General features: G+C 30.9%; 1 protein-coding gene across 1 annotated transcript in view; it reads right to left on the minus strand.

Moving 5' to 3' along the window:
• Window positions 1–27,568, minus strand: part of LOC148302301 (uncharacterized) — a 109,371-nt gene that overhangs the window by 32,286 nt on the left and 49,517 nt on the right. The window contains exons 5-8 of the mRNA XM_088271808.1: window positions 24,441–24,716; window positions 16,766–16,933; window positions 14,097–14,264; window positions 3,777–4,733 (exon numbers count right to left, since the gene is read on the minus strand). Of these exons, the coding sequence (XP_088127934.1) occupies window positions 3,777–4,733; window positions 14,097–14,264; window positions 16,766–16,933; window positions 24,441–24,716 (1,569 nt within the window). The remainder of the gene's footprint in view (window positions 1–3,776; window positions 4,734–14,096; window positions 14,265–16,765; window positions 16,934–24,440; window positions 24,717–27,568) is intronic.

Below are 27,568 nucleotides of genomic sequence, written 5' to 3' on the forward strand. Positions count from 1 at the left end.
TTTTTATTGGTATCTCTATGTAGATGGAAATAATATAGGAGTCTGTGCAATTAAAGGGCTTACGACATGTCACAGGCAGGTTTTTAAGTGATTACTTTAAATACGTGTAGCATTAACCACTGTAGCTATGATTGTCAACTATATAACTAATATTTCGTGTGTTATATTTTTGTATGCTTATGCCGAATTTACAAAAATAATTCCGAACAAATATAACAAACATTTTAAAAAGGTTATAAAAACTAATTAATTTAACCATAAATTTCGGCAAAAAAGTAGCATACGTTTCAATTGAAGCATAAATATATCTTCCGAAATTTGAGTAGTTTGGTTGTCAATCATGGGTAGAATGGTGAATATTTCATGTGTGTAATTTGATCACTTAAAATTAGCTAATGACTGGCCGTAAACCCTGTAAATGCTCAGTCTGCCATATTCTTCTTTGTCTATTTTGAGATATCAATAAAAAAAAAAAATTACTGTGAATCTGCTAAGAGGAGAAAAATCCAAAATTTATGAACAAAAATTTGGAAACACTCAAATTATTGTGAATAAGTCATTTCGAAATGTCACACATAATATTTAAATGTATAAATGTCTCTAATATATATATATATATATATATATATATATATATATATATATATATATATATATATATATATATATATATATATATATATATATATATATATATATATTTATAAATATATATATATATATATATATATATATATATATATATATATATATATATATATATATATATATATATATATATATATATATATATATATATATATATATATATATATATATATATATATATATATATATATATATATATATATATATATATATATATATATATATATATATATATATATATATATATATATATATATATATTATACATATATATATATATATATATATATATATATATATATATATATATATTTATATATATATATATATATATATATATATATATATATATATATATATATATATATATATATATATATATATATATATATATATATATATATATATATATATATATATATATATATATATATATATATATATATATATATATTTTTTTTTTAAACACTTGTCACATATTAAAGATATTCAAATCAATTCAAATTGATTTGAATTTATTTTAAAAATTACATTTGATGCATATTATGCGCATTGGATTAATTACGGCATTTAGTTCATTTGAAAAAATAGCACGTATTTGAAACGTCAATTAAATTTCTTGGTTAATTTAAATAATTAATTTGTCAAAGAAATCTGCCTTGAATGTTTAATCACACAAATATATGATAACGCAAGTTTTGTCAGGATAATTAAATTTAATCTAAAAACTTTGTTTCGTTTCACATGATAAAGTTTTATGATTAAATGTAAAATAGTCTCACTTTTCGCATGAGCGTAGCGTTTGTAAAACGCTGTGACGATAGATTCGTTTTCTCTCGGTGGTTGAATTCTAAATTCAGTAGCAAATAGAGCAACAAAAACAAGGTAGAAAAAATAAAGCGCTCCCTCAGATGTGGAAATTCTTACACACATTCGCACTTGAAGCGAAGCGTAGAGATTCTGAAAAAATCTCGAGAATCGCTTTGAGTTTGTTGTTTCATTTTTATTCATACATTCTAAAAGTCACCATCTTTTCTCTAGACCCAATATAAAGGGTTTTTATTCGAAAAAGTGTGAAAAAGAGTGGCAGCTATTTTATTCTGTGTACGTAATTGTTTGATTAATAGGCGAATTCACAAATCCTGTTTAAATTTAACCTCTAAAAAAGTCAATAATAATCCATTAAAAACATTTTGAGTGTGCCCACAAATCTTGTCCACAAATCTGAGTTATTTCCAATTATTAAAGTAGCTATTTATCACATTATTTTTGACATATCAACATATATGAAAAAAATATGGAAGTCTGGGCATTTACGGGGCTAAAGTGTAAGCCCCATAAATGCCCAGACCTCTATATTCTTCTTCATCTATGTTCAGATGTCAAAAAAACATTCCTGTATTGAATAACGTTTTGCTCGCATAAATATTAGGTTTACATTACGTTTTTAAAAAATATATAAAACCTGTGTGCGATCTATTATGACATATGGGATCAAATGCAAAGCGGACACCGCAGTTACAAAAAAATGCCCTGTCAGAGTCAGAAGTGTCAAAGAGTGTCAGAATTGAAGAATCTAAGGAGCATATCTGGCAAGAGTCTACGAGACAGAATAAGGAACACCAGGATAAGAGAAATATGCGAGATCGAAGATGTCGTTAGGTGGGGAAGGCAACGAAGAAGACAGTAGTATGCGCATGTGAGAAGAATGGAACCATCCAGACTCCCTCACATTGCACTGCACGGCCAACCCCAAGGCAGACCACTAAAGAGATGGATTGACAGCTGGGAATCGACATCGCAGGAGGCTAATCTCCCTTAAAAACAGGGCACAATGCCTATACCAAGAAGATGATAAAGAAGAAGACATTTTATTGCTTTTTAATAATATTTGTGAAATGAAAACAAGGAAATGAATATAAGGGTGGATTTTTTTCCCTTATATTATTATTACAATCAAAATATACTTGTTACTCTTGTATCAGTCAATTTATACCCGGAGGCTTCGGGAACACGGGTTTGTTAATAAAATCAGAGATGCTTTAAGATTTTCTTATGATAAATCTACGTTAATATTGAATTAAATGTATGCATAGGCTGATTTTTTAAGAGGAATAAAAATTCAAAATTCCCAAATGTTCATTCAGTCTATTCATTGTAAAATGCTTCTGCTTTGTCCGCCTCCGTAGTGTAATGGTCAGCACGCTCGGCTACCGTTCTGGAGGTCCCGGGTTCGGTTCCCAGGGGGGGTACAATAAATACAAGTGATTTTTTTCACTGTAATATTTATTCAATATTACCCTGGACTGGTACCTGAAGCGGAGGGCTGATCACCTTTCCTTCATGTGTAAACGATCAAGATAACACTGCGTTTATATGATGCAGTGCCCTATGCACCGTTGGGTGGGGATAAGGGTTTATTATTCATGGTAAAATGGCAAAACGTACTGAATACAAATCAACTGTCAACTGTCAAATCGACCATCTGTAGAAGAAATGTTGCCAGTTTAAAAACCAAGCCACTAAAAAAAACAACCTGTATATCATACGCAAGAAACTCGTTATTCATTATGTTAAATGAAGTCAGTCTTTGAATGTTACATTTAATTTTCATATCAAAGCATATTAGTATTTATTTGGCTTTTTTTTTCAAAGGCTTTTCGTTTTACTGAATCGAAGGAAAAAAAGCTTTTGATGAAACGAAACCCAACTCAAAAAAAAATCACGATATTACACAATTTTCACCTTCTACTCGAATTCTACAGTAAATAAATAAGAATCGACGCTTTAAATTTGTAAAATCCTTCTCAAATCAGACGTAGTTTTTATGGCGGAACAGTTTTCAAATAACAAAATTTAAGGAATCCATGAATATAATAATATAAGGAATAGAAGACAGGCGCTGTAGCGTAGTTGGGTAGAAGCTCGACTGCAAAACTGGCGTCGCGAGTTCGATTCCCGCCAATCGTAAAATAAATTCAAGACAGATTTATTTTCAATTGGTCTGGGTATTTGTGATGCATTTTTCACATTCCGTCTTTTTCTTTACTACCCTACCTGCAGACAAGCCTCTAAAAATAAGGCTTTGCGGGCTATTCCCTAAAAAATAAATTATAAATTTGACTTACCCTTCTGACTTCTCCGATGGACTTGTCCAGTTTCTCTTGGAGTTTGTCGACTTCTGTCTGCGCCTTGTCGAGAGCGTTCTGGAGTTTATCCTGTTGGAGTTGGGCTTTCCCTAAGGTTGCTTGAGTTCTCTCAAGCTCTTCGCGCGACTTCTCCAGTTCTCCTACAGCCTTATCTCTTTCCGCGTGCAACCTGCCGATGTTGGCTTGAGTTCTCTCGTATTCCTCCCTGAGGCTTTCTTGTTCTCCCTGAGCGTTCTCGAGTCTAGCCTTGAGACGATACACTTCTCCTTGGCTCTTCTCGACCTTTTCTTGGAGCGCAGCGGCCTCTGAGCGAGCTCTTTCATTGTCCGCTTGGGTGACTCTCAATTCTGCTTGGGCTCTTCGGAGTTCTGTAGCTGCCTTGTCGGCTCTTTCTTGGATGCGGTCGAGCTCTTGGGATGTCGATAGCGTGCTTCTTCCGAACGTTGTTTGAGATCTTTCCAGGTCGTGTCTGAGGCGTTCGTTTTCCAGTTCTAATCTTGCTAGGCGTTGCTTGGCGGCTTCCCAATCGGCGCCTGAACGACCGACTTCCCCGGCTGCTTTGTCAAGTTCAGCCTTAGATTTGCCTAGTTCTGATTGAGAAGTTTCGAGTTTGGCTTCTAATCTATCCTTTTCAGCGAGTGCCCTTTCGAGCCTTGCCCCAAGTTTCTCTACTTCGCTTTCCAAGGCGTGTATTTTCATTTTGTATTCTGCTAATTCTCTCTCGTGGAGCTCTCTTTCTTCGTTTTTCTCTTGTTCGGCTCTATCGCGCTGTTCTCTAAGTTGGTTCATTTGCTTTTCTTTATCGCCAATCGCTTCTTCTAACGAAGTAAGAGCACCTTCAGAGGAACAATGATGAGCTTGCATGGCGGTGAGTCTAGCTCGAGCCATGTCTACTTGATTATCTTTTTCTTTAAGGAGATCTTCGAGGTTTTCAATCTGAAGTAATAAAAATGAAACATTATAATTGAATTCAGCATCACAAAACACACGAATAGTCTATTTTTTAAATAACAAAAAAGTCAAAATAAAAGCGTGCAACTAAAAAAATAATAAAAATCAAATAAAAAGTGAATTACCTTCTAAGTACTAACTCCTTTTCATTGGTCCTTTATTTTTTGAGGGAAATCTCTCACTGGACAAAAGTATAATAAACAGCTAGCTGTTACAAAACTAAATACACATTTAACATAACAAAACATATAAACGAAATTTAAAAAAAATATGAATTCAAATAAAAGGTGTACAAGGGTGTAAGCCACTAAAAATATCTCATTCATAAAAAAGACCTAAAAATAATTTTTCATCCTAAATTATTTTAGCTTAAAATATTTTATCGCCTGAAATTAGTATACCCAAAATAATTTTACGCTACTTCGGTAATATTTATTAATTAAATTGTAACGTAGGTAAAAATAAAATATGTAAGGGCATTTTTAATTAGCCTGGAAAGAGCAAAGAGAGTTCATTAATACCAATTATGTTAAGTGCTATAAATTTGCTTCAAAAATAAAAGTACGCATAAAAATTACTTTAAATTAATATCCGACTTTTAAAAATACACAAAACTGAAAAATGGGAACTCTAATAATTATTTATAAAAAATGGGACCATGAAAAAAAATCCTACTATTAAAAATCTAAAAACTGGGAGGTAAAAAATCTGAAATAATAATGAATAATAAAGCATAACAACAATAAAAATACAAGTATTATAAAATGCAAAGTAATAAACCAAATGGATTCAAAGTACAATAGTGCGACAGTACATAAAAAAAATATTATCAAATCATACATCATATATCTTTATTTTCAAAATAAATATAAAACAAAAGACTATCTAAAAAATAAAATATGAAAAATAAATAAAATAATATAAAAACCCCCCTGTACATCGTTAAAACCATCAGTTAACTGTCAAATACACAAATTATGACGAATTATTTCGATCAAAGCCAAGCCAAGTCTCTTGGCAAAAGTGTCTGTACTTTTAACAATTTACTAACATTTTCAAAGTTCAACGTAGAAAGTGATATTCGAGTATACCAGTATTTCATATGTACATCATCGTAACCATAAGTAAACTGTCAAATTAACAAATTTTATCGAATTAATGACGAATTATGTCGATCAGTCTTTTGGCAAAAGTGTCATTTTAACAGTTGACTAACGTTTTCGAAGTTGAAGGTAGAATATTTTATATATCGCTCACTCCTTTCAACAACGTCATATATCAAAAAACTTGATTTTCAGGAGATCGTTTTTAAAGTTAAAGAATATAATGAAATTTATTAATAATAAATATCAAACCACTTATTGAACTTGTTACTGTGCAAAAGATCTTTTTAGGTAAAACCTGAAGGATTTTTCTCCATTTGAATAATATTAAGTATATTTAAAAATAATAATTAAACAATACATTTTCTTCAAAATGCAAAAACAACACATTTTGCCCTATAGCGGGTAAATATTAAGTTTAAATATGCCGCTTTTGCTGGGATATAGTATATTTTCTGGAAATTCCGAAAATATGGATAACTGAAAATTGACGATTTTTGATATATGACGTTGTTGAAAGGAGTGAGCGATATGAGTATAAGTCATTTAGACCTAGCACTACTGTTTGAAGGTAACGTTTTTTTGAGCATTAATTTATAAAGGTACCTATTGAAATTTTATACAGATTTTTAGTATGACCAAATTAATTATTAGGTAATACTTACTCGTATATTATTATACTCATAAAACCTACACACGCTACGATTACGGATACGCTACGTTCGAGAACGGATATGCAACTGAGATTGACTTAGCTATTATCGATATTTTAATTTTCCTTCAAAATTTATGATATAATTAAAATATAGCTTTGTTTTAAAATCTCTATAATTTTTGATGTGTTAGCCGTTTTTGCTAGGAGAATAACTTTTTATTTGATAAATTATAATAATATATCTTTTTACTTACGTTTTTTAGTGAAACTGAATTTAGTTGTTGAATTCATTGATATTAATTGATATTAAAACCACATGACATTTCAAATTACTATTTTTAATGTGTTTTCCCAGTTAATAGAACGTTGAAAGTTTTATAATATGCATTATGAAGACAAAATTGCATATTTTCTGGTTAACATATTTTGCCAGTACACCCACGATATATCTATATTCATCCCAAGTTGAGAAAACTAAAATAAAATTACTTTCTAATTTTTCTTTTTATTATAGGGGTTGTGGCCTGTTTTTAAGAGGTTAACCCTTCCTTCCCGGTGTTGTGTACCTTGTACACATTGCTTCTAATAACCTATAAATATCTCTATAAATATAATAAATACAAGGTTAAGATATTAGGTATTCCTCCATAACATATTTACGCATTGATTAAAAAAATATTATTAATAAAAATCAGAATTTATCGGGTACATCGGAGGTATTTTGTGAGTATCGGAACAAATTCGCGTATAAACAGCGCGTGAAGAGTGTACGGGAACCGCGACACTATATTCGCGTCTCACTCTTGCAAACTTGCGCTGTGCAAGCGTGAGGAGCTCAAAGCTCAATGTTCTCTGGCTAGAGCGGCAGTAGCTTTTGGGCTTCCGACTAGAGTGGACCTATGTTACCTTATACCTTGTTCCGTGAGCGTTACCGGATGGTTTTTTAATGTTTTCAGCAAATAAATCAAATTTTTGACTTCATTTATAATTAATTAAGGGGATTAGCTATGAATGTCCGTATTTTTATCATTTTAAAATGCCAATTTTTTTATTGTGTAGTGACTACCCACAAAGGGACGAGCGTTTTTTTTAGCACCGGGAGGAAAAGGTTAATCTGAGTGAAATATTTAAAGCAGTAATACCGTTCAGGAACCTCTCAATTCATTTTATGGTTAAGTCGCATATAATATATGCGGTAATTTTTCAACGCACACGTATGTTATATGTAATGTGTGCCGTGATTTCGGTCGATTTAGTACCAGGCACCGAGTAACACGAGCAGTGTGTTGTTAAATGCGTTAGCCCCGTTATTGGCAATTTAAATAAATAATAATAAAAAAATGTATGCGCAAATCGGACCTTGATGTAAGATTAATATTTGAATTCAGTGAACATTATTGAAATAAATTTTGTTTTGATATCTTAACGAATATGAAAAAAATGGAAGTCTGGACATTTACAGGGCTTACGACCGTCATAGGATTGGTTAAGTGATCACTTTACACACGTGTAACATTCACCAATTCTACCCATGATTTTTGACAACCATACTAATAAATGTTTTGAACTCCAGATACAATGACAACCACACTACTGAAATTTTTGAAACATCTAGATATATTGATCAAACTCAAATTCACAACAGCCATCTTTGTTCGGATAAGGAAAGCTTTTATTAAGTAGAGACTCTTTTCATTTGTATGTAAGGTCCGAATCCTGGATTATGTTCACATACTTGAGAAACGCTTAAAAACATGATTTTCATTGATCTTAACAAATACTTTTTTTTGACATCTGAACAAAGATGAAGAAAAATATGGAAGTCTGGGAATTTAAATTCATTGTCTGGTTTACGTGATCACTTTACATAGTGTAACATTCACCAATTCTTCACATCGACAACCACACCAAACAAATTCTTGAAACCTCTATACATATATTGTTCAAATTCGAAGCAAAGTGCTTGAATCACTAAAATTGTACTAGAGACCTCTATGGTGAGATGAAGAATGTTTATTGAGCAGAAACTCTTTCAGTTGTATGTAAGGTCCGAATCCTGGATTATAGTCGCATACATGACAAAACGCCAGAAAATGTCCTTTTTATTTTATTATTTTAAAATTATACGCTTATAATTTGACCAGTTAATTTATTGACAACATTTTGAGTGTCTAAATACTTGTACACAAATCTGTAAATTTTCTCTAATTAGGAGTTCTCCTTTAAATGTCCAACCTTCTATATTATACTTCATCTATATTGAGTGGTCGAAATTATATAATTGTAAAATATATAATTTTTTTTGTATAATTATGTTGCGTTTCAGAGATTTTCATTCAAATAATTTATATTACTAATTCCTGAACAACCAGATGACTCAAATGAAAATACGACGTTAAAAGAACGCGTGGGTTCATGGTTCCTAATCACGTGGGCTGAGGATGAAATGTATTCAGAATAATAGGGGAGAAATTCCGTTGTAGCATAAATATTCTCTTCTACCCCGAAAGCCTTCCAGTAAGGGTGGAAATAATAATTCGGTTTTATTTATTCAAACAACTAAGCTCTCTCGAAACGTTTTTGTATGTATAACGTAATCGCAAAAACGAAAAGGGTTCAAAGCACATAATGGAAATTACAAATTTACAAAAAAAATGATAAATTCTTTTCGGATCAAAAATTTTTACGGTTGAAATATTTTTTTCATGCCACATATCGCTGCTACTCCGGTGAAAATTCAGACCGGTTTAATGATGTTGGCAACGATGAAATCTGATCACTGGTCAAATTAAAATTTGGTGTTAATACAAATTTTAAGTCATGAAGAATTTAGAATTTTTTAATTCTGATAAAATTTTCAATAATAATAGGCTTTTCCAAAATACATCACCATTATTGTCTATGTTTCCATAAAAAAAAGCCCCGCCCCTTAACCCCCCCCCCTCTTAATGATTATTGATTTACAGAATATTTTTTTTGCTCGTTACTTTTTGTTATCATCTGTTGATGAAAACATTTGTAGTTTTCGAAACAAGTAGTTTGTACTGAAATAAAGCTCAATAAGTTGTACTATAACTAAGTAACTAACCATCGCGCCGCTTCCCCACAGGGGTAGGCAGAGAGAATCGAACGCCACACCACTCTGTCTATGCAAACATTCTTCGCCTCTTCTACATTCATGCATCTCCTCATACATACCCGACGATTATTATACAAGTACGACTGTATGGTATTATACAAGTGTTTAATTTTTAAAAAAAATCCGCCTCCGTAGTGTAATAGTCAGCACGCTCGGCTACCGTTCCGGAGGTCCCGGGCTCGATTCCCAGGGGGGTCAAATAAAAATAAGTAATTTTTCACTTTAATATTTATTCAATATTACCCTGGACTGGTACCTGAAGCAGAGGGCTGATCACCTTTCCTTCGTGTGTTAACGATCAAGATAACACTGTGTTTGTATAATGCAGTACCCTATGCACCATTGGGGTGCGGACAAGGTTTTGAAAATTGAAATTGAATCAATTTAAAAAATAATTAAACTGAATAAAAAAGTATGAAAACGCTTGTTTTTTTAAGGGTTGATGATAATTTACAGTACCATTATAGTCAAAATACTCTCATTAAACTATTACAATTCATTTTCGTTCCTGTCACTTTGAACGAGCATTTTTTTTTTCATAGGGGAATACACGCACCATTTATTTCTGTATTTTGATTCGTGACGAGGTGGCTTTCACCGTGCATGTCCCGATTTAATAATTCAATCGCATGTTTATAGTAATTAGGCCGTTTGTCCAGTCACCCCTAAGAAACCGTAATTCGTTTAGTTCAAGAAAGTTTTCACTTGTGTTGTAAACATCAAATCGAAGAAACAGTTTATTTATACATATATCATGAATAGTAAATGCTTGAATTTATAATTATACCAAATTAACTCATGGTTAATTTCTATACAACATTTTTAGTGTGTCCAAATGCTTGTTCACAAAATCTGGATTATCTCCAATTACAGGAGTTATTTTCATATTATTTTTTGACATCTCATCAAAGATAAAATGTCAAAAAATAATATGTCAATTTCTATCACAATAAATATCTGATTAATTATGTATGACAAAGAAAACAATTAATTTATTTCTTGAATGTTTTTTGCAGATACTTTGTGGCACATTTTATAAACTTTATAAAATTTAACTACATTGTTTTAACCACTTTTTTATTATTATTACACTTTAACCTACCGGTTTCGGTTTTTTGGGTGATTCTATTAGTTATTATTTGGGGTTGCCACATAAATCCTAAATGTTGTAAAAATAACATTTAGGATTTTTACGGAGTGTATAGAAATTTTTGGTAAGGGAATGTAATTAATTATGAGTATTTTAATGTTTTAGAATTTAATAAACCCTGATGATGACAAGGTTCTTGGCGAAACCAGTAGGTTAAAGTGTACAAATAATAAAAAAGTGATTAAAACAAAGTTGTTTTATTTTACAAAGCAACAATTAAACTCTATTTAGGTAAATTTTATGCCGGTTAATTCAATATATACTTCAGTATGCAGATCTTACAAGCATATTTTAAGACACTCTCGTTACCATCCATTGTTTACTATGTGTAATACCACTTATTTTAAACACTTATTTGTGACTACCAGTTTTGGAAAATCATTCCATTATCAGGTCATTAAAATTAAAATAAAAATATTACGATTTGACATTTGTATAAAAATAAAAATTTTGAAAGAGAGAAAGACGAAAAATGAATCACAATGGGAATATTTTCAAAAGTGGACTTGAAATTTTTAAATTCTTTAAAAAAAATTATTTTTATACAAATGTCAAATCGTAATAATTTTATTTTTATTTTAATGACCCGAGATGGAATGATTTTCCTAAACCGGCAGTCACAAATAAGTGTTAAAAAGGTATTACGCTAAGTAAACAATGGATGGTAAGGAGAGTGTTTTATTACCATACCACAAAGTTATGAATGCTTTTAATATACAAAATAGCTTATTTCAAGTTTTATATTGATATTTCTTGGTGGAACTGCATTTTATAAACTAAAACAAAAACTAAGTATATGTTTTTTACACAAAATCTATACATTTGTTGTTCTAATGCATATGGGTACCATTATTTTCCGTGCTTTTATGGGCTAGTTATAACACAACGCATTTAAATCTTACCACTAAAACTAGCGTTGAACTTGGGTCTTTGACATAAACTTCATTGAAACTTCCCTCCCGGTTACCAAACGACTCTTGAAGAAGCAAATAAAATAAAGTTATTTGGCTGTGTACTTCCGAGGATACTATCTTGTTCAATTTAGTAGGTCCTGATTAATGACATGAATTTAACTATAACCTCTAACACTAGGACAAGGAAGGGCGATTGAGAAATCCACAGTTACTTTAGCTATGCGGTTGATAAACATACGTTTCGTTTGCCTACGCAAGAACGCTGGAAATAAAGGCACGAATTTGATTGAATTTATAATTAAAACTGAAAGTTTGATACCTGAAATCAGTATTCAAAGGTCACACAAGTTTTTATCAAAATATATTTTGTTTGTACATCAATGTAAGAAGCTGATAGTCTGTATTAAGAGTTTTAAAGTATTGATTTTTTAAAGCAAATCAATGAACTTTACAACATCTCTTGGGAACTTGCATAGGGCCTCTGCTAAGTAAAAGTATCAAACCAACCGTCCAGTGAACACAAACATAAAGTGTCATAAAAATTAATGACGTATGTATGAGTTCCAAAAATGTAAGTTATGTATGTAATTGTCAATCATGGATAGAATGGTGAATGTTACACGAGTGTAAAATGATCACTTTGGCAGTCTTTTGGTTTGGGCACATTTTATAAACTTTATAAAATAAAACAACTTTGTTTAAACCACTTTTTATTGGTGCACTTTTTCCAACCGGTTTTAACAATAACCTTGTCATCATCAAGGTATATGTACTAATTCTAAAACATTGAAATACTCATAGTTTGGTTATAGATAATTACCCTTCCCTTACGATACCAAAAACTTCAACGCACTCCGTACACCATATGAAAATGAACATTTTATTTTGTACATTTTCATCGTAAGGGAAGGGTAATTATCTATAACCTAACTATGAGTATATCAATGTTTTAGAATTAGTACGTATACCCTGATGATGACAAGGTTCTTGTTGAAACCGGTTGAAAAAAGTGTACCAATAAAAAGTGGTTAAAAATTTATTTTATTTTATAATGTTCCATATTCTTCTTCATCTATGTTGGGATGTCCAAACACAATGGATTTTAATTTATCTACCTAGATAAGTACTTGCAAGATCTTTTAAGATGAATTCAATGTACCATTAGTTGATTATCGTAGACTAATTTTCATTAATTCCGCCTCATTAGTGAAGCGTTATGCAAGCATTCAATCGGAAGAGGTAAGATTGTTTCACAGCATGACAATAAATCCTTTCGGTTGAATAAATAAATATACAATAATCTCAATTGTAACTGCCTCCATAGTGTTGTGGTTAGTGCGCTACACTACCATACTGGAGGTGCCGGTTTTGATTCCCGAGAGGGTCAAAATAAAATATTGATTTTTCAGTCCAATATTTATTTAATATGACCTTGGACTAGTATCGGAAGCGGAAGGCTGATGAATATTTCTTCCATATAACAAGATACCACTATGCGCCATTGGGTGCGGATAAGCGTAAGAAGAATTGCGTCGCCTACTTTCAAAATCCGTCAGATCCAATTTTATAAGATTTTAAAATATGTACTCTATCGGAATGCTAATCGTGGCTTTTATTGTTTAAAATATTTATATACTTGAAAACCCTGCAAAAATACTTAAAAACAGCGATTGCGAATTTGCCTTCTGACCCATATCGGCCAATCAGAGAGCGGGGATAGGTCAAAAATTAAGATGACGTCACTATCGGTTTGTATCTCGTGTATTTTTTTAAATACTGAAAAAAAATATTTAAAAATGTTAAAATTCTTTATTTCATGATATGTATTTTATTTAAATATAGACAAATGTTTTAAACATAAATGTTACCCGGTGTATTTTGCATTTTTTTCGAAAATCGACTATTAGAAACATGGATCTGGCGGATTTTGAAAGTAGGCGACACAATTATAACTGAAATATCGTCAATAGTCAAAGTATTTAATGCACCAGTATGGTAAGTTCAGTTTATATAAACGAACTACAAAATATACCTAATGATTAATTTGGTCAAACTATGAACAAATATATTGGTACCCATTTTTCTATGTTAATTTTAATATCGCTTTTTTTTATTAATAGTAAAATAAATCAATTTCATTTATTTATTTGAATTAAAATGATATTTTTAAGAAATCTGTAACTCGCCTTTTGTTTATAAAAAGGTTATTGCGATATAGTATGGGATTAAGCATGCGACCCTGGGGGACACCGTTCTATAAAAACGAATATATTCGATCTCTCATCGAATTACAAAATAGGCCCCAATTGTATACAAAATCTACGAAAAAATATGTTTATTTACCATTCAAATAAATGGAAACGTTTAGGGAAGCTATTTTACTTTACCTTTCTCTGCAGGACATTTATCTTTCTATCCTTTATGTCCATGTGATCCTTAATCTCTGTCAACTCGTTTCCGATACGATTTCTCTCTTGCGTGGCTTGCATTGCTGTCTGAGTCTTCTTCTCGATAAGTCTGTTCTTTTCTTCCAGTCTTGTTCGAAGTTCTTCCACCTGAGACAGAAATCAATTGAGACATTTTGAGTGTGTTCAAATACTTGTTCACTAATCTGGGTTTTTTCCACTAAGGAGTCACTATTTTTTTGACATTTCAACATAGATGATGAAGAATATAGGTTTTTGTATATTTACAGGGCTTATGACCTAGTATAGGGTGGTTAAATGATCACTTTACTTACACATTGCAACATTTATCATTTACCCATGATTGATTGTTGGTGACTTAAAGTACTTGGACAGACTTTGAAAATAACTGATCAAATTATACGCTGCATAAAACTGAAGGTTATATTTTCTGAAGTTTCCCCGGATGTAAAAATAATCCGGGGTTTGGATCTTGTAAACATCCAAAGGGGTCTCTGATAATTAAAAGCTTTCTCAATCTAACATTTTTGGCTCTTGTGAACTTATATGTACTGCGTCATGAGATCAATGATATAAAGCAGTCCCAAAAATTTGAGTAGTGTGGTTTTCAATCATCGGTAGAATGGTGAATGTTGCACGTGTGTAACTAGCCTATGATAGGTCATAAGCCCTGTAAATACCCAGACTTCCACATTCTTCATCATCTGTGTTGAGATGTTAAAAAACTTAAAATATTTTAAAACTTGAGTTGATATTTCTGTTCAATTCAAAAGTCAATTTCAATTTTGCTTTGTGAAAGTGAGGTGCATTTTGCAAATTGCATTTTGTGATTATTCCCTATTTAGATCTTTCAACTACAGTACTTCTGTGTTTATGTATTATTCTTATGCAGTGGTGATGTACTATTAGTAATAAAAAATAAATTATCAACTAGTGAGATAATATTGTTTCCGGTATATCAATCAGAATACAAAATTTCACGAAGCACACGAGTTTTAATCAAATTAATTTTATATCCTTATATTATCCTATCAGACATCTTCTTCGTTTATTTGTTTGAAAATCCACATAATTAAAGATGTCAAAACACATTTTTTTGAGATAATTTGACGGTTTTGACTGCTGATTTCTGAATGCCAATTGAAAGTAATATTGAAGTAATGAATGAATAATAGTAAAATTGAATGTAACCTGAAATGAGAGTGAGTGAATAATTGAATTATTTTAAACATCAAAGGAATTAAGCTGGACCTAAGAATGTGGAAAAAACATAAACACACTTTAATTAAATGAATTTTAAACATAGGAAAAAAATACTTGAATAAATAAATATGCAGTAATTAAATGTTATGTATAGTCATTTTAGATTAGGTTATTTCTTGTATATAAAATGAATATATCAATATTAGTTGAGATTAGGTACATATTTAAAACAATGTATAACTTTGTTTAGTTTCGATACAAAAGGAATTTGTTTATTTATGGTAGGTTTTGACAAATATATATGGATGATTAGATGAGGGTTCGACGAGATGGATAGTTTCGGTAGGTGTTGCCATAACGAACGAATAATTGTATTTAATTAGATTAGGTTTTGATACTTAAGAGTAGACATTAATGTAAAGTTACGTTAATTTCACACAAAAAAGGAGAACCAAGTAAGGTTTGGTTAGTTCTAAATTTACAAGGGCAGACAGTTAGGTTAGATGGATTTCAGTCGAAAGAGATAAGGCTAGGTCTTATGTCAAACGAAATTAGATGGTTAGATTTGTCATGGTTAGGTTGTTTGTCTAGATCACAGGTTTATATATAACCTATGAACTAGACAAACTCAGTCAGTGAGGATAAGACTAGGTCTTATGACACACGAAAGTGGACAGTTGATTGTCATGGTTAGATCTTTGTCTGGATCACAGGTTGTATAAAATATATTTAGTCAGAAGAGACTCAATTAAGTAGACAGTTAAATTGGTCATGTTTAGGTCGTATGTCTAGATCACAGGTTATATATAACCTCTGATCTAGACAAACTCAGTCATTAGGGATAAGACTAGGTCTTGTAGTACACGAAAGTGGACAGTTGATTTATCTTGGTAACGTCGTATGTCTAAATTACAGGTAATATACAATATAACCTATGATCTATACATACTCAGTCAGTAGAGATACGGCTAGTTAAAGTGTGAAAGTGGACAGTAGGATTGGTTATGTATAGGTCGTATGTCTAGGGGTATAAATAACATACTCGTATCACAGGGTATAAATTACATACTCAGTAGGGAGCGACTCAGTCAAGTGGACAGTTAGATTTGTCATGGTTAAGTCGTTTGTCTATATCACAGGTTATATATAACCTCTGATCTAGACAAATTCAGACAAGAGGGATAAGGCCAGGTCTCATGACACACGAAAGTGGACGGTTGATTTGTCATGCTTAGGTCGTATGTCTAGATCACAGGTTATATAACCTGTGATCTAGACATGCTCAGTCAGGAGGGCTAGTTCTTGTAACACACGGAGGTGTACAGTAAGATTTGTCTAGATCACAGGTTATATAGAGTTAAGTATTACTGATTGAGAGATGGGCAGGTTTAGATGGAGATCGGGAGGGCAAGATGAAGCCGTCTTACGTCAGCCTGGAGCATGTTGTAGTGCTCCTCCTTGGCGCAGAGCGACTCCTTGAGCACGGCGATGTGGCGCTGGTAGTCCTGGTGCTGCTCGTCCAGCGCCTTCATCTTGGCGGCCATGCCGAGGATCTCCTGGTCGCGGCGCTGGATCTCCACCCTGAACTCGTCCAGCTGACCGCACCACGCCATTTCCCAGGACGCGTGCAGGTTCGTTTGGGGCAAGGGGTTTCTGTTTAGTATCGGCGTATTGGCGCCACTCAACGGAGGGTGTCGAGTCTTGAACAATTCTTTTCTCTATATTTATTTATTGATTTGGCGTTTAATTTGTAGAACTCTATTTTAATTTATGGATAACATTTTTATAAATACATAAATTCTTTTCTCATTCAATTCAAACTTAACCGATTTTAATATTTTTTAAATGTTTTTAAATGGTACTTTCAAATATCGCGCTCGTGTTGTAAAACATACAAATGTTGCGCTCAATTTGTAAAACTAGGTTAATAATCGATGTAAATCTTCCAATATGATTTTTATCACAGGTGACTGTAAATTATTTCGTGATAAATTCGAGTGTTTTCCAACAAAAATGTGAATGATATTCCTTTTGATGGTTTTAAAACAACCGTTTTAATATGTTTAAATGGTACCTACATTAAAAATTTCTCTCATGTTGTAAAACTTTCAAGTATGCCGCTCATTTTGTAAGACTTCCGAAATGATTTTAATAACTGGTGACTGTAAATTATTTCGTGATAAATTTGGGTGTTTACCAACGAAAATGTCAATTTTATTATTTTTTGTTGGTTATGAAACACTCGCCTTTTTAAAGGTGTTTAAATGCTACTTTCAAAATTGCGCTCATGTTGTAAAAGTTCATCAATTATTGTGATATATTTCTGTCTTCAAAGGTTTTAGCGAATGTAATAAATTAATTTCAATTATTTGATTTTTTTAAATATTCAATGGAATTTCACAGTTAAAAACTCGACACCCTCATTTTTAATCAAATTTCATACAGTACCTACAAAAAATTGAAAATACTTGAAATTGCACGATTTTTTATTTGTAACTTTTTATTCTGCCAATTATTTTCTTACTGTACAATTTCAAATATTTGCGCATCCAGTATAAATGATTGCCAGCATAACAAAGTAGAAAAAAGTTAGTAAAAAATATTTTTAATTTTTAAAATTAGTAGCATGTTATGTTAAACTAAGCAATTTTAATTTTAAAAAGGACAAGTCTAATGAATTGATTTAAAATATATGATTATGTGAAAAAAGGGAAACTACTTCGAAACTGTAAAAGCATGCAAGAAAAAGTTTTTGCAAAAAGCTTTTTTTGTAACTGACAAACTGATTTAAGTATTACTAAGTTAAAAACACATTATAACTGAGATCAGAGTAATTGGTGGTTTTTTAAAGAACATTTTACTAAGTAACGCAATTTAATCGATCAAATCACGATTTTGATTTTAAATTATAAAAAATACGTTATTTTAACGATAAAAATTAAGTGAAATTTTTGATGCCTTGCAAAAACTTGTAAGAACGAGTATAAATTTTCAAATTCAATATAATATAATTAAGCTTACTTTATAATTAGATATTTTCTTCAGTCAGTCAAAATAAATGTCGTCTCAAATGGAATATTTAGCAAAAAAAACAGTTTTTTTTTGTAAATACACAGGATTTAAAAAATATACATTATATTACTATGGTTTGTAAGAACACATTTTGCATCGATTTATAGAAAAACGTTAAGATAATCATAAAATGTTATACGATAAAAAACTAATTTAAAGTAGTGAAAATCCTCCAAAAATGAGCTCTAACGTCATGAATTTATAAAGCTTATTCTGAAATTACAAAGGTTTGATTCAACGAAGTAGTGTTAGCTTTCAAAACCATAGACGTATAATAAGGAAAAAATGCTGTAAAGTGTAAGTTTTTACTTATTACAATAAAAAAATCTATTAATTAAAAAAATAATTAAGAAATTTTTGGCATCAGAATATTATAAATAATATAATCGAACACAATTTTGGTAGCATACAGTAAATGCAATGATGAAAGTGATGAGAGATGACAGATGACCATGATTTTGTGAACAATGGATGAAGCTCAACATTTATATATATTTTTTAAACACATAAATATAGAAATAATAGTTTATTTTTAAACTCACTTAAATTTATTTATTTTTTCACCGTAATTTATTGAAATGAAATCATGGAATATAATATATAATGAAGGATGCCACTATAAAGAAAATTTGTGATTAACTTTCTACAATTGTATAAAGATTTCATCGCTATGATTTTTTCGTAACCATCTCTCATATATTTTTGAGTTGAAATATTGAAATATTTAGAAGTATATATTTTTAACTGAACACACATAGTTTATAAATTTATCATTATTTTCCAACAACATTTACGTTATATTTACAAATCTTGGTGTTACAACATCTTCTACTCTATTAAGCTATCGAATATGCCGCTATCTTCAGTATTAGACTCCCTTAAATCCAAACTTAAATATTTTTTTCTAAGAACACAATTTTTTTTTATTAATTGACTTTTTTGCTTTATTTTTAACCCTCTGATAGACGCGATGTATCTGTAAGATATATAACTTTTTGTTATCGTCACTTATCGTTTTTTATACGGCAGCGAAGTTTTTTACCGATATGTACATTCAGTAGTTTGAAAATTATATGTTTCTGTTATTAAAATTTGAGAATTGTGAGGCAAGTTACAAAAAAATATTGTTTTATTCCAAATATATGTATGTGAAATAATTCGCGGCCATTGGTACTCTCAATACAAATATTTTTGCCATCGTGATTTTAATAAAGAAAATAAACTCTTAATTTAATTTCTCATTTAAAATCTATTTGTTGATTGAAATAATTAATAAAAAGTCAACATATGAAGCTTAAAGATTTTTCATTTTCAGAATTACTTTGTTATGATGTCAACCCGTTATAAGCAAGCATCTTTCTTGAGATAAATAAGATGCTTTTTGCTTGAAAAGAGTTTAACATTAAATTAAGTTATAAAAAATAAAAAAAGTGATTTAAAACAATGTTATATTGTAAAGTTATAAAATTAATATCTTTAAAAACTAACGAAATTAAAGTTTTATTTGTCAGTTACAAAAAAATTAAACAATGTATTAATAATAAATTGTAAATATTCATACTTCGTAGTTATATTAAAATTAGATTTTTTTATTTATTTTTTGTATATTTCTGACAAGAAATTCTAAAGCAAGAATAAGACGTGTATCTACGTATTAGATACTTTGTGGCCATTCGTCTTTCACTGGGTATTGCGTCCATCAGAAGGTTAAATCACCAAGTTTTTTATTGCTATTGTTTAAATATCTCATTTGGTCACTAACTTGAACTTTCTACTTAAATATACTTAAAATATATACCTACACTTTCTAAACGTCTTTTATAAACATAATTGAATTGTATTCCTACGATATATGTTAGTTTATATGTAATATATTATTTAAATTAAACATTTACTGCATCTATAAAATATATTCTTTATGCCTAATATAGAATGAAAAAAATTATATACTCTAAATAGAAATACTCAAAAATAAATATTTTAATGGAAAAAATATATTTTCTATAAGTTAATAATTAGTTACCCATATTTATAAGAAAAATATTTCTATCTACAATACTTAAAGCATCCACGTTTTGATAAGAATCATTGGAAATAGGTACCTACATAATTTATGGAATATCAATTTAATTGAGTTCTAGTTAGATAAAATCTATTTTAATATAATTTGAAGCCAATTTATGAAATTAATGGATCAAATTTAACCTGAAAATCCATATCTTAATGAAAAAGTGTAATTCTGAAATATTAAATATTTTACTTTATTTTAAATATTAACCTTCAAACGCCCTGTGGTGTTTAAAAAACGGGTTTGCGACGTTCAATGCTTTTTGGTCCCATATGGGACCACTGATCATAGTACATTTTGCAATTAAAACACACTGATTTATGATAATTTTATTAATTATAGGAAAAGTTCGAAATTCCAATTCATAATTTTATTTTCAGTAAATGTTTTTTTCGTGATGAAAAAAATAGGTATATCTCATGGTTAAAAAAAAAACGTAATGCAAACTTGAATATCGTATATGCTAAAAAAGTAATAAATCGTATGCTACATATTCTAACGCCAAAAGTGTAAAAACAATTAAAATAAAATTGGCGTACGATTTTTATTTTTCATTAAATGGTTTTAATTATTTTAAGTTTCGTTTAAATTTTATATACAAAACAATTTAAAAAGTAAAATGTTAGTAAAATAAAAATAAAAGAGTTTTTTTTAAAGTATTTTGTTAATGTTAGTTTTATATATATATTTATTTTACTATGGGGTTTCGCGAATATTGCGCAAAAATTTGCTCGGACTACCTCTATTGCGCACAGCACAAGGGATATTAAAGGTTAACCATTACAAAATACTGAATTTTTTTAAACCTAGATTAAATATATTCTTTCTACTTACAATGGAATCATTTTCTTATTTAATTCATAAGAGTTATCGTTTAAACGTAAGCTAAAATATATAATACGAGAACATATTAAAAAATTAGATAACACGAAAGATGAAAAAAATATATACTAAATATATTTTGCACAGTAAAATTACAAACAAATATAAATTATTTTTAAAAATAAACACAAATACTCTGTATTCATGAATTAAGTTAAAGCATTATTATTATTTAAATTAAATAAATTATTACAAATACGTAGATATGTATTTTTAAATATTTAAATATAACACAGATGTTAAATGAAAATTTTAAAAATAACTTTTTCTCATAAAATTTACGTAACAAAATGTTAAAGATTTTATATAAAATTTTATGCAATCATTATTCTCGTTAAAATACAATTGTGAACGTCATCTAAAAATATACGTTTCCACAAAATTATTTCAAAAAATATTCTTAAAATATAATATTTATTACCAGGGACCAAGAACGTCGAATATCTCCATTAAAACGATAATTCGGAATGTCCTGGATTTTTCAAAATTACGATTTAATTATTTATATAATTTTTCAATAATATTAATTTTGATTACGCGCCGGGAAAACGATTTTTTAAGCTTTTGAATGGGACAAAACGTTTTTAGTCCCTGATTTGAAATATTTACAATTTTACAGAATATAAACAAATTTTTTGTATAAAGCTATCGTAAATTTCTAAAACGTTTGATATTTGGTGGAATTGACGCAGTTCGAAGTGTACATACATAGATATGGCTTTATTGTCAAATATTATTTTAAAATTTAAAATACATTTTAGACTTTTAAATTTTAACAACCATTTAAAAATTCGTATATTTTTATGAAACTAAATTAGAGAATAAATCGTTTTTAAAACAATATGTTCATTGCGAACATTTTATGTATATATTTTTTAATTACAACTAATATAATTGACCAAGGTTTTACTGTGACAAGTTTCCATTGCTTGGTGTTTAAAATAATTTAATTTTATTATATATAGTAAGCAGGGGTTAAAAATAACGTAAAAGTGACATTTACACAGCATCAAAGAGATAATTTTACTTTTACTTGAAGTTTATTTTACATGATTTTTTACAAAAATTCGTTGCATTCGTAATTTCATTTAGACAGCAGTTTGAATTTAACTAAATATGACATATTCGTGAATCGGATAAATCGATTTTAAAATCGGACTGAAATCCAGTAAACTTGACTTATCGATTACAGAATACACTTTTACGTGACTGATCAAGAGTGGACTGTATTGGGTTTTTTGTTCATAAAATATGGTTGGATGTAATTAATTTCTGTAATAAATTTACATCCGGATATCTGGAAATCGAATGATCAGATCAATCGTTAATTTAATTGCCAGATCTCAGAGAAAGAAAATCAGAAAAAAATCGCGACAGTAATATTATCGCAATAACATGAATTTAATCAACAGAGATAGTGATGTAAGATTTAAAAAAAACGGTGTATCAAACACTTATGGAAAGTAAAAAGTGCTGACATTTTTACTGTGAACAATAGTAATTTTAAAAAAAATACTCATATTTTATGCAGTAACTTTTAATCTATCTGTACGACGGAAATAAAATGAGCAAATTTATATAGAAGATGAAGAATTTTTAATTTTTTCTTTTTTATTATTTTTTATAAAGAAGATGAAGAATTAGCAAAAAAAATGCAAAATTGAAGAATTATATACAAATTAATTAAAATCATAGTATAACGTAATTCTAAGCAGCTGTTAATATTAAACAAAACTTCAGTTCGTACTTAAAGAAAAAAATGTAATGATGAATATCACAAGTAAAATAAACTCTTTATATTATATATTTTTAGGTTCTTCGTACTCCCTTACATATTTTTAGGTTCTTCGTACTCCCTTACATAAACACTTAATAAAAATTATTAGAGTAATTGATATTCTATTTCAACGAAATGAAATCCAATAAGTGAACTGTCACAAAAATATAATTTTAATGAATCTGCCGACCGGGTATACAAAACACCTATTCTCATTTGAATTCACACGGAAGAGGTCTTTTGTATTTTCGGTCGCGGTATAATTCGGTTTGTTGACAGATGATAAATTGTATTGGACAAGGTGTCAGAAACAATGTATCAAAAGAGTTGTGCCATTTACATTACGACTGTCAGATTTTAACCCTCTGCTACCAGCATCATTCCTCGGGCGTATGAAGAAAAAAACACGTCGAAAATTTGTCAAGAAAATATTTATTTATTTAATGAATTTAATAATCAAATTTGATTGATCGGTTCATTTTGAGACGAATTCGTTTCATTTAGATTTATTAGCATTATGTATTTATTTGGTTTATGCAAAGGAAAGAGTCTCGGTGATATGTATTAGATATGTCACAGATACGAGGCCGTCAGTGCAAAATTTACCTAACCCTCAATTTTTCACATCCTGACTTACCTACTACAAATTATTTAAAATGTGCTAAAATTTACATAAATAATATTTTATTATTTAACTACAAGGGAATAACTGTAGAGGTCCTCACTATAAAGTTACATTTCCGATATTGCACAAAAAATCATTTAACTGCTAATCTGTTCCGTTTACTGTATTCTATCGAAATGAAAGTTTCGACAAAACGTGACCAATCCTGTGTTTAACCGATGTGAAATCATTAAATCGCACCAAAACGTTACAATTTTACAAGCTGGAATTCCTGATTACTTTAAATAAATTATGTTGGAAATGTAATGTTTTGGTGATGACCTCCACAACTGTACCAGCTAAGACACCAAAGGTAGGATTGTGTCCTTTTGCATTAAATTTAAGCACGTTTGTAGTAGGTAAGTCAGGATATGAATAATTGAGGGATAAGCCACTTTATATTGTGTGAGAGGCCTACAAATTGTGAGAGTAGTCGAGCGAATGATTCTGGTAGTGGTCGGGCGAGTGCGGGGCCTAGAGGCGGTCGGGACGCCGTAATGTCGGGAAGCTCTCGGGCGGAGGTCGCGAGGGAAGAGCGCGAATAGCGCGGAGCGACCAGAGAGGGGGGCGCGGAGTTCACAAGAGCACACTCATCTGGCCATCTTTCCTCACCTGCACATTGTTGAGTAGGAAACTTACTTGTCGCTTAAGGCTACCGTCGTGTTTGGGGTAGAGGTCCGCCAGCGCGGGGGAGGAGGAGAAGAGGGGGGCGGGCGCGGCGAGGGGAGGCGGGCTGGCCAGGCGCCGCACCTCGCCCTCGAGCAGGGCCACCTCGCGCTCCAGGTTGGCGATGCGCGCGTCCTTGGTCTCCAGTATGGCGCTGAGCGTGCCGGACGGCGGCCGCAGCTCGCCGGCCAGCGCGCGCTCCAGCTGCGCCTGCAGCGCGCGCAGCGCCTCGTCCGTGGCCCTCAACTCCTGCGGGCCACACAAGGGTCAGGGGCGCGGCCGCACGACTGGCGCAGTAGTTTGACGAAAGAAACCCCCCCGCGCCCCCCCCTCCCAGCCGAGCGGACATTTCTTTCGCCGAACTAACGCCTTGTTAGTTTGACATTGTCCATCCGCCCCCCCTCCTCTCCTTCCTTCCTGGCAAATTTTGGTCGGAATTCGGATCGAATCTCGCGCACGGGCTAGGAATCTAGGAAGCTCAACCCCTCAGACGCAGAAGCTCGGTTCTCTCGCAAAATGGACAATTTCTCACTAACAGAGCTACACACCTCCTAGTGCCTACTCAGTCGTACGGTGCCGCGCTACGCTACCTTCCGGCATCACCCAGACAGCGTCCGCGGCTGCGGACAGAGGGTGACTAGCAGGGGTGCATTCAACATTCAGGTGCTATCGGTGGGAAATTCGGCAGGCGTCACGCCCCTGGAGAACGAACATACAAGTACGAAAACCAGTCAACTCGAGACAATACAACCATACAAAGACACCATACAACCCTATTCCGTATGCCAACGATATCTTACTCTAGACCAGCTTTCAAACAAAATATTACATTTAGTGATTCGTTCGGAGATATTCGCTTTTAATTTAATTTAATCAAAAAGCATCAAACAATCAAATGGTTTCCTCAGACTAAATGTTAACACCGGGAATTTCAAATATTTTTTAAATAATCATTTTGTAATTAACTGGCAAACAATTTTGAATTGTTTTCACCTCCATTAGTTTGACAACGTCGAAATGGCACGGAACGACCACTTTTCGACTTCATGCGACTAACTAAAGGTTAACGCAACAGATGTCCCAGTACAAAAGGTATCGTTTTCCATTCGCCAATCGTACGAATTCGATTGGCAAACAAATGTGTCGGTTAACATTAAATTCACTCGTAATTTGGCAGTCGGTGTAATTTCAATTTAGCGATGCAATGTTTTAAACAAAATATTAAAATGTCGAAATATATTGTTAAAATATTATACATAATTACATCGAAACGTCATATGATATATTTAAAAAAAAAATAAAAATCCACACATTTTAAGATCAAAACAATTAAAATAACTGTAATTGTATTTCTATTACAGTTAAGAAGGTCCTCACCAAAAAGTTACATTTGCAATTTTGCAAAAAAATCCATTAAATGCAAATCTGTTTACTGTATGCGATGAAAATCTTATTCGAAATTAAAGTTGCGACAAAATGCGACCAATCCTTCTTTAAACCAATATCATTAAATCGCACTAAAACGTTTTAATTTACAAGCTACAATTCCTGATTACATAAAATCGTTTAATTTTTTTTTTATTATTATTACTGTCCGCCTCCGTAGTGTAATGGTTAGCACGCTCGGCTACCGTTCTGGAGGTCCCGGGTTTGATTCCCAGGGGGGGGTCTAATAAATATAAGTGATTTTTTCACTGTAATATTTACTCAATATTACCCTGGACTGGTACCTGAAGCGGAGGGCTGATCACCTTTCCTTTATGTGTAAACGATCAAGATAACACTGCGTTTATATGAAGCAGTGCCCTATGCACCATTGGGGTGCGGATAAGGGTTTTATTATATTATTTATTAAATAATTATTATTTATTATTTATTTATTTTTGTAATTAATGAATTTTTAAATGTCAATTTGTAATTTATGTTTTTTTAAGTGTTCAAGTACTATCTACCCTCTGATTGCAAACAGCTTATGTGGTATCAAACGTTTTGATCAACATCACGATGCTGTTTTTGTTTGGTTGGAAGATATTGCTTTTTAGCAATAAGCCCGCCAATGTACTTCTTTATTTTCTGTACATGAAGTATAAATAAATAAATTAAATAATGGAAATGTAACGTTTTGGGAAGGACCTCCACGGTTATTTTAAATGTTGGCATTATTTTTCGATTATTCTGTATTTCCATACTCCGACTGCCAAATTGTTACTAATATGATATTGATTGATGTTTGTTTGTTTTTGAAAAATATGACGATTGTTCCTCACAATACAACCAATTCCAGTCACACATTTCGCCAAATTTCCCAAGCGATAGAATTCTAAATCACATCTAATCGTGATTACATCTAATAAAAAGCGTTTGAACCATATTCGACATTGATTGAGTTTTTCGCTAAACGTTTTTCTGTTTATTCGAGGGTTTTATGTGGGGAAAGGATATATGTTTACCTCAGAGAAGACGAAAAAGTTAAATAAAGATAACATTTATTTGGAGAGAAGAAACATTTACGATTTATTTACAAAATGAAAGAAATAGAAGTGAAATAAAGAGCATTGGAAATCCAGTAATAAATAGAATAAATGTATTGCATGTTTGTTATCAATTAGTCAATGTTTTAACGGGGAAAATACTTTAAAAATGTATATGTATGGTATATATATACAGATATATCGGATATATATATATATATATATATATATATATATATATATATATATATATATATAAACATAAATATACATTTAATATACGTAATATACGTACTGACACGATATAAAACGCGATATAAAGTTAGATCTTCTATTTTTTTAGCACGTCAAATAATTAATAAAAAATAAAAATAAAAATTACAGATATTTGTCAGTCTCGCCTAGCTGATATTTTGGTATTTTTATCGTTTGTTAAATTATTATTATAAAACAATGGAAAAATAATAATTAATTTATGTATCCGCCGGTCGATATATCCGTATCGTGACTAACCCTAACTTACGGATATTATAATATATATATATATATATATATATATATATATATATATATATATATATATATATATATATATATATATATATATATATATATATATATATATATATA

The sequence above is a fragment of the Brachycentrus maculatus genome, unplaced genomic scaffold (assembly GCF_059751285.1).
Source record: "Brachycentrus maculatus isolate JH-2025_06_01 unplaced genomic scaffold, ASM5975128v1 h1tg000463l, whole genome shotgun sequence".
In the NCBI taxonomy this organism is placed as follows: domain Eukaryota; kingdom Metazoa; phylum Arthropoda; class Insecta; order Trichoptera; family Brachycentridae; genus Brachycentrus; species Brachycentrus maculatus.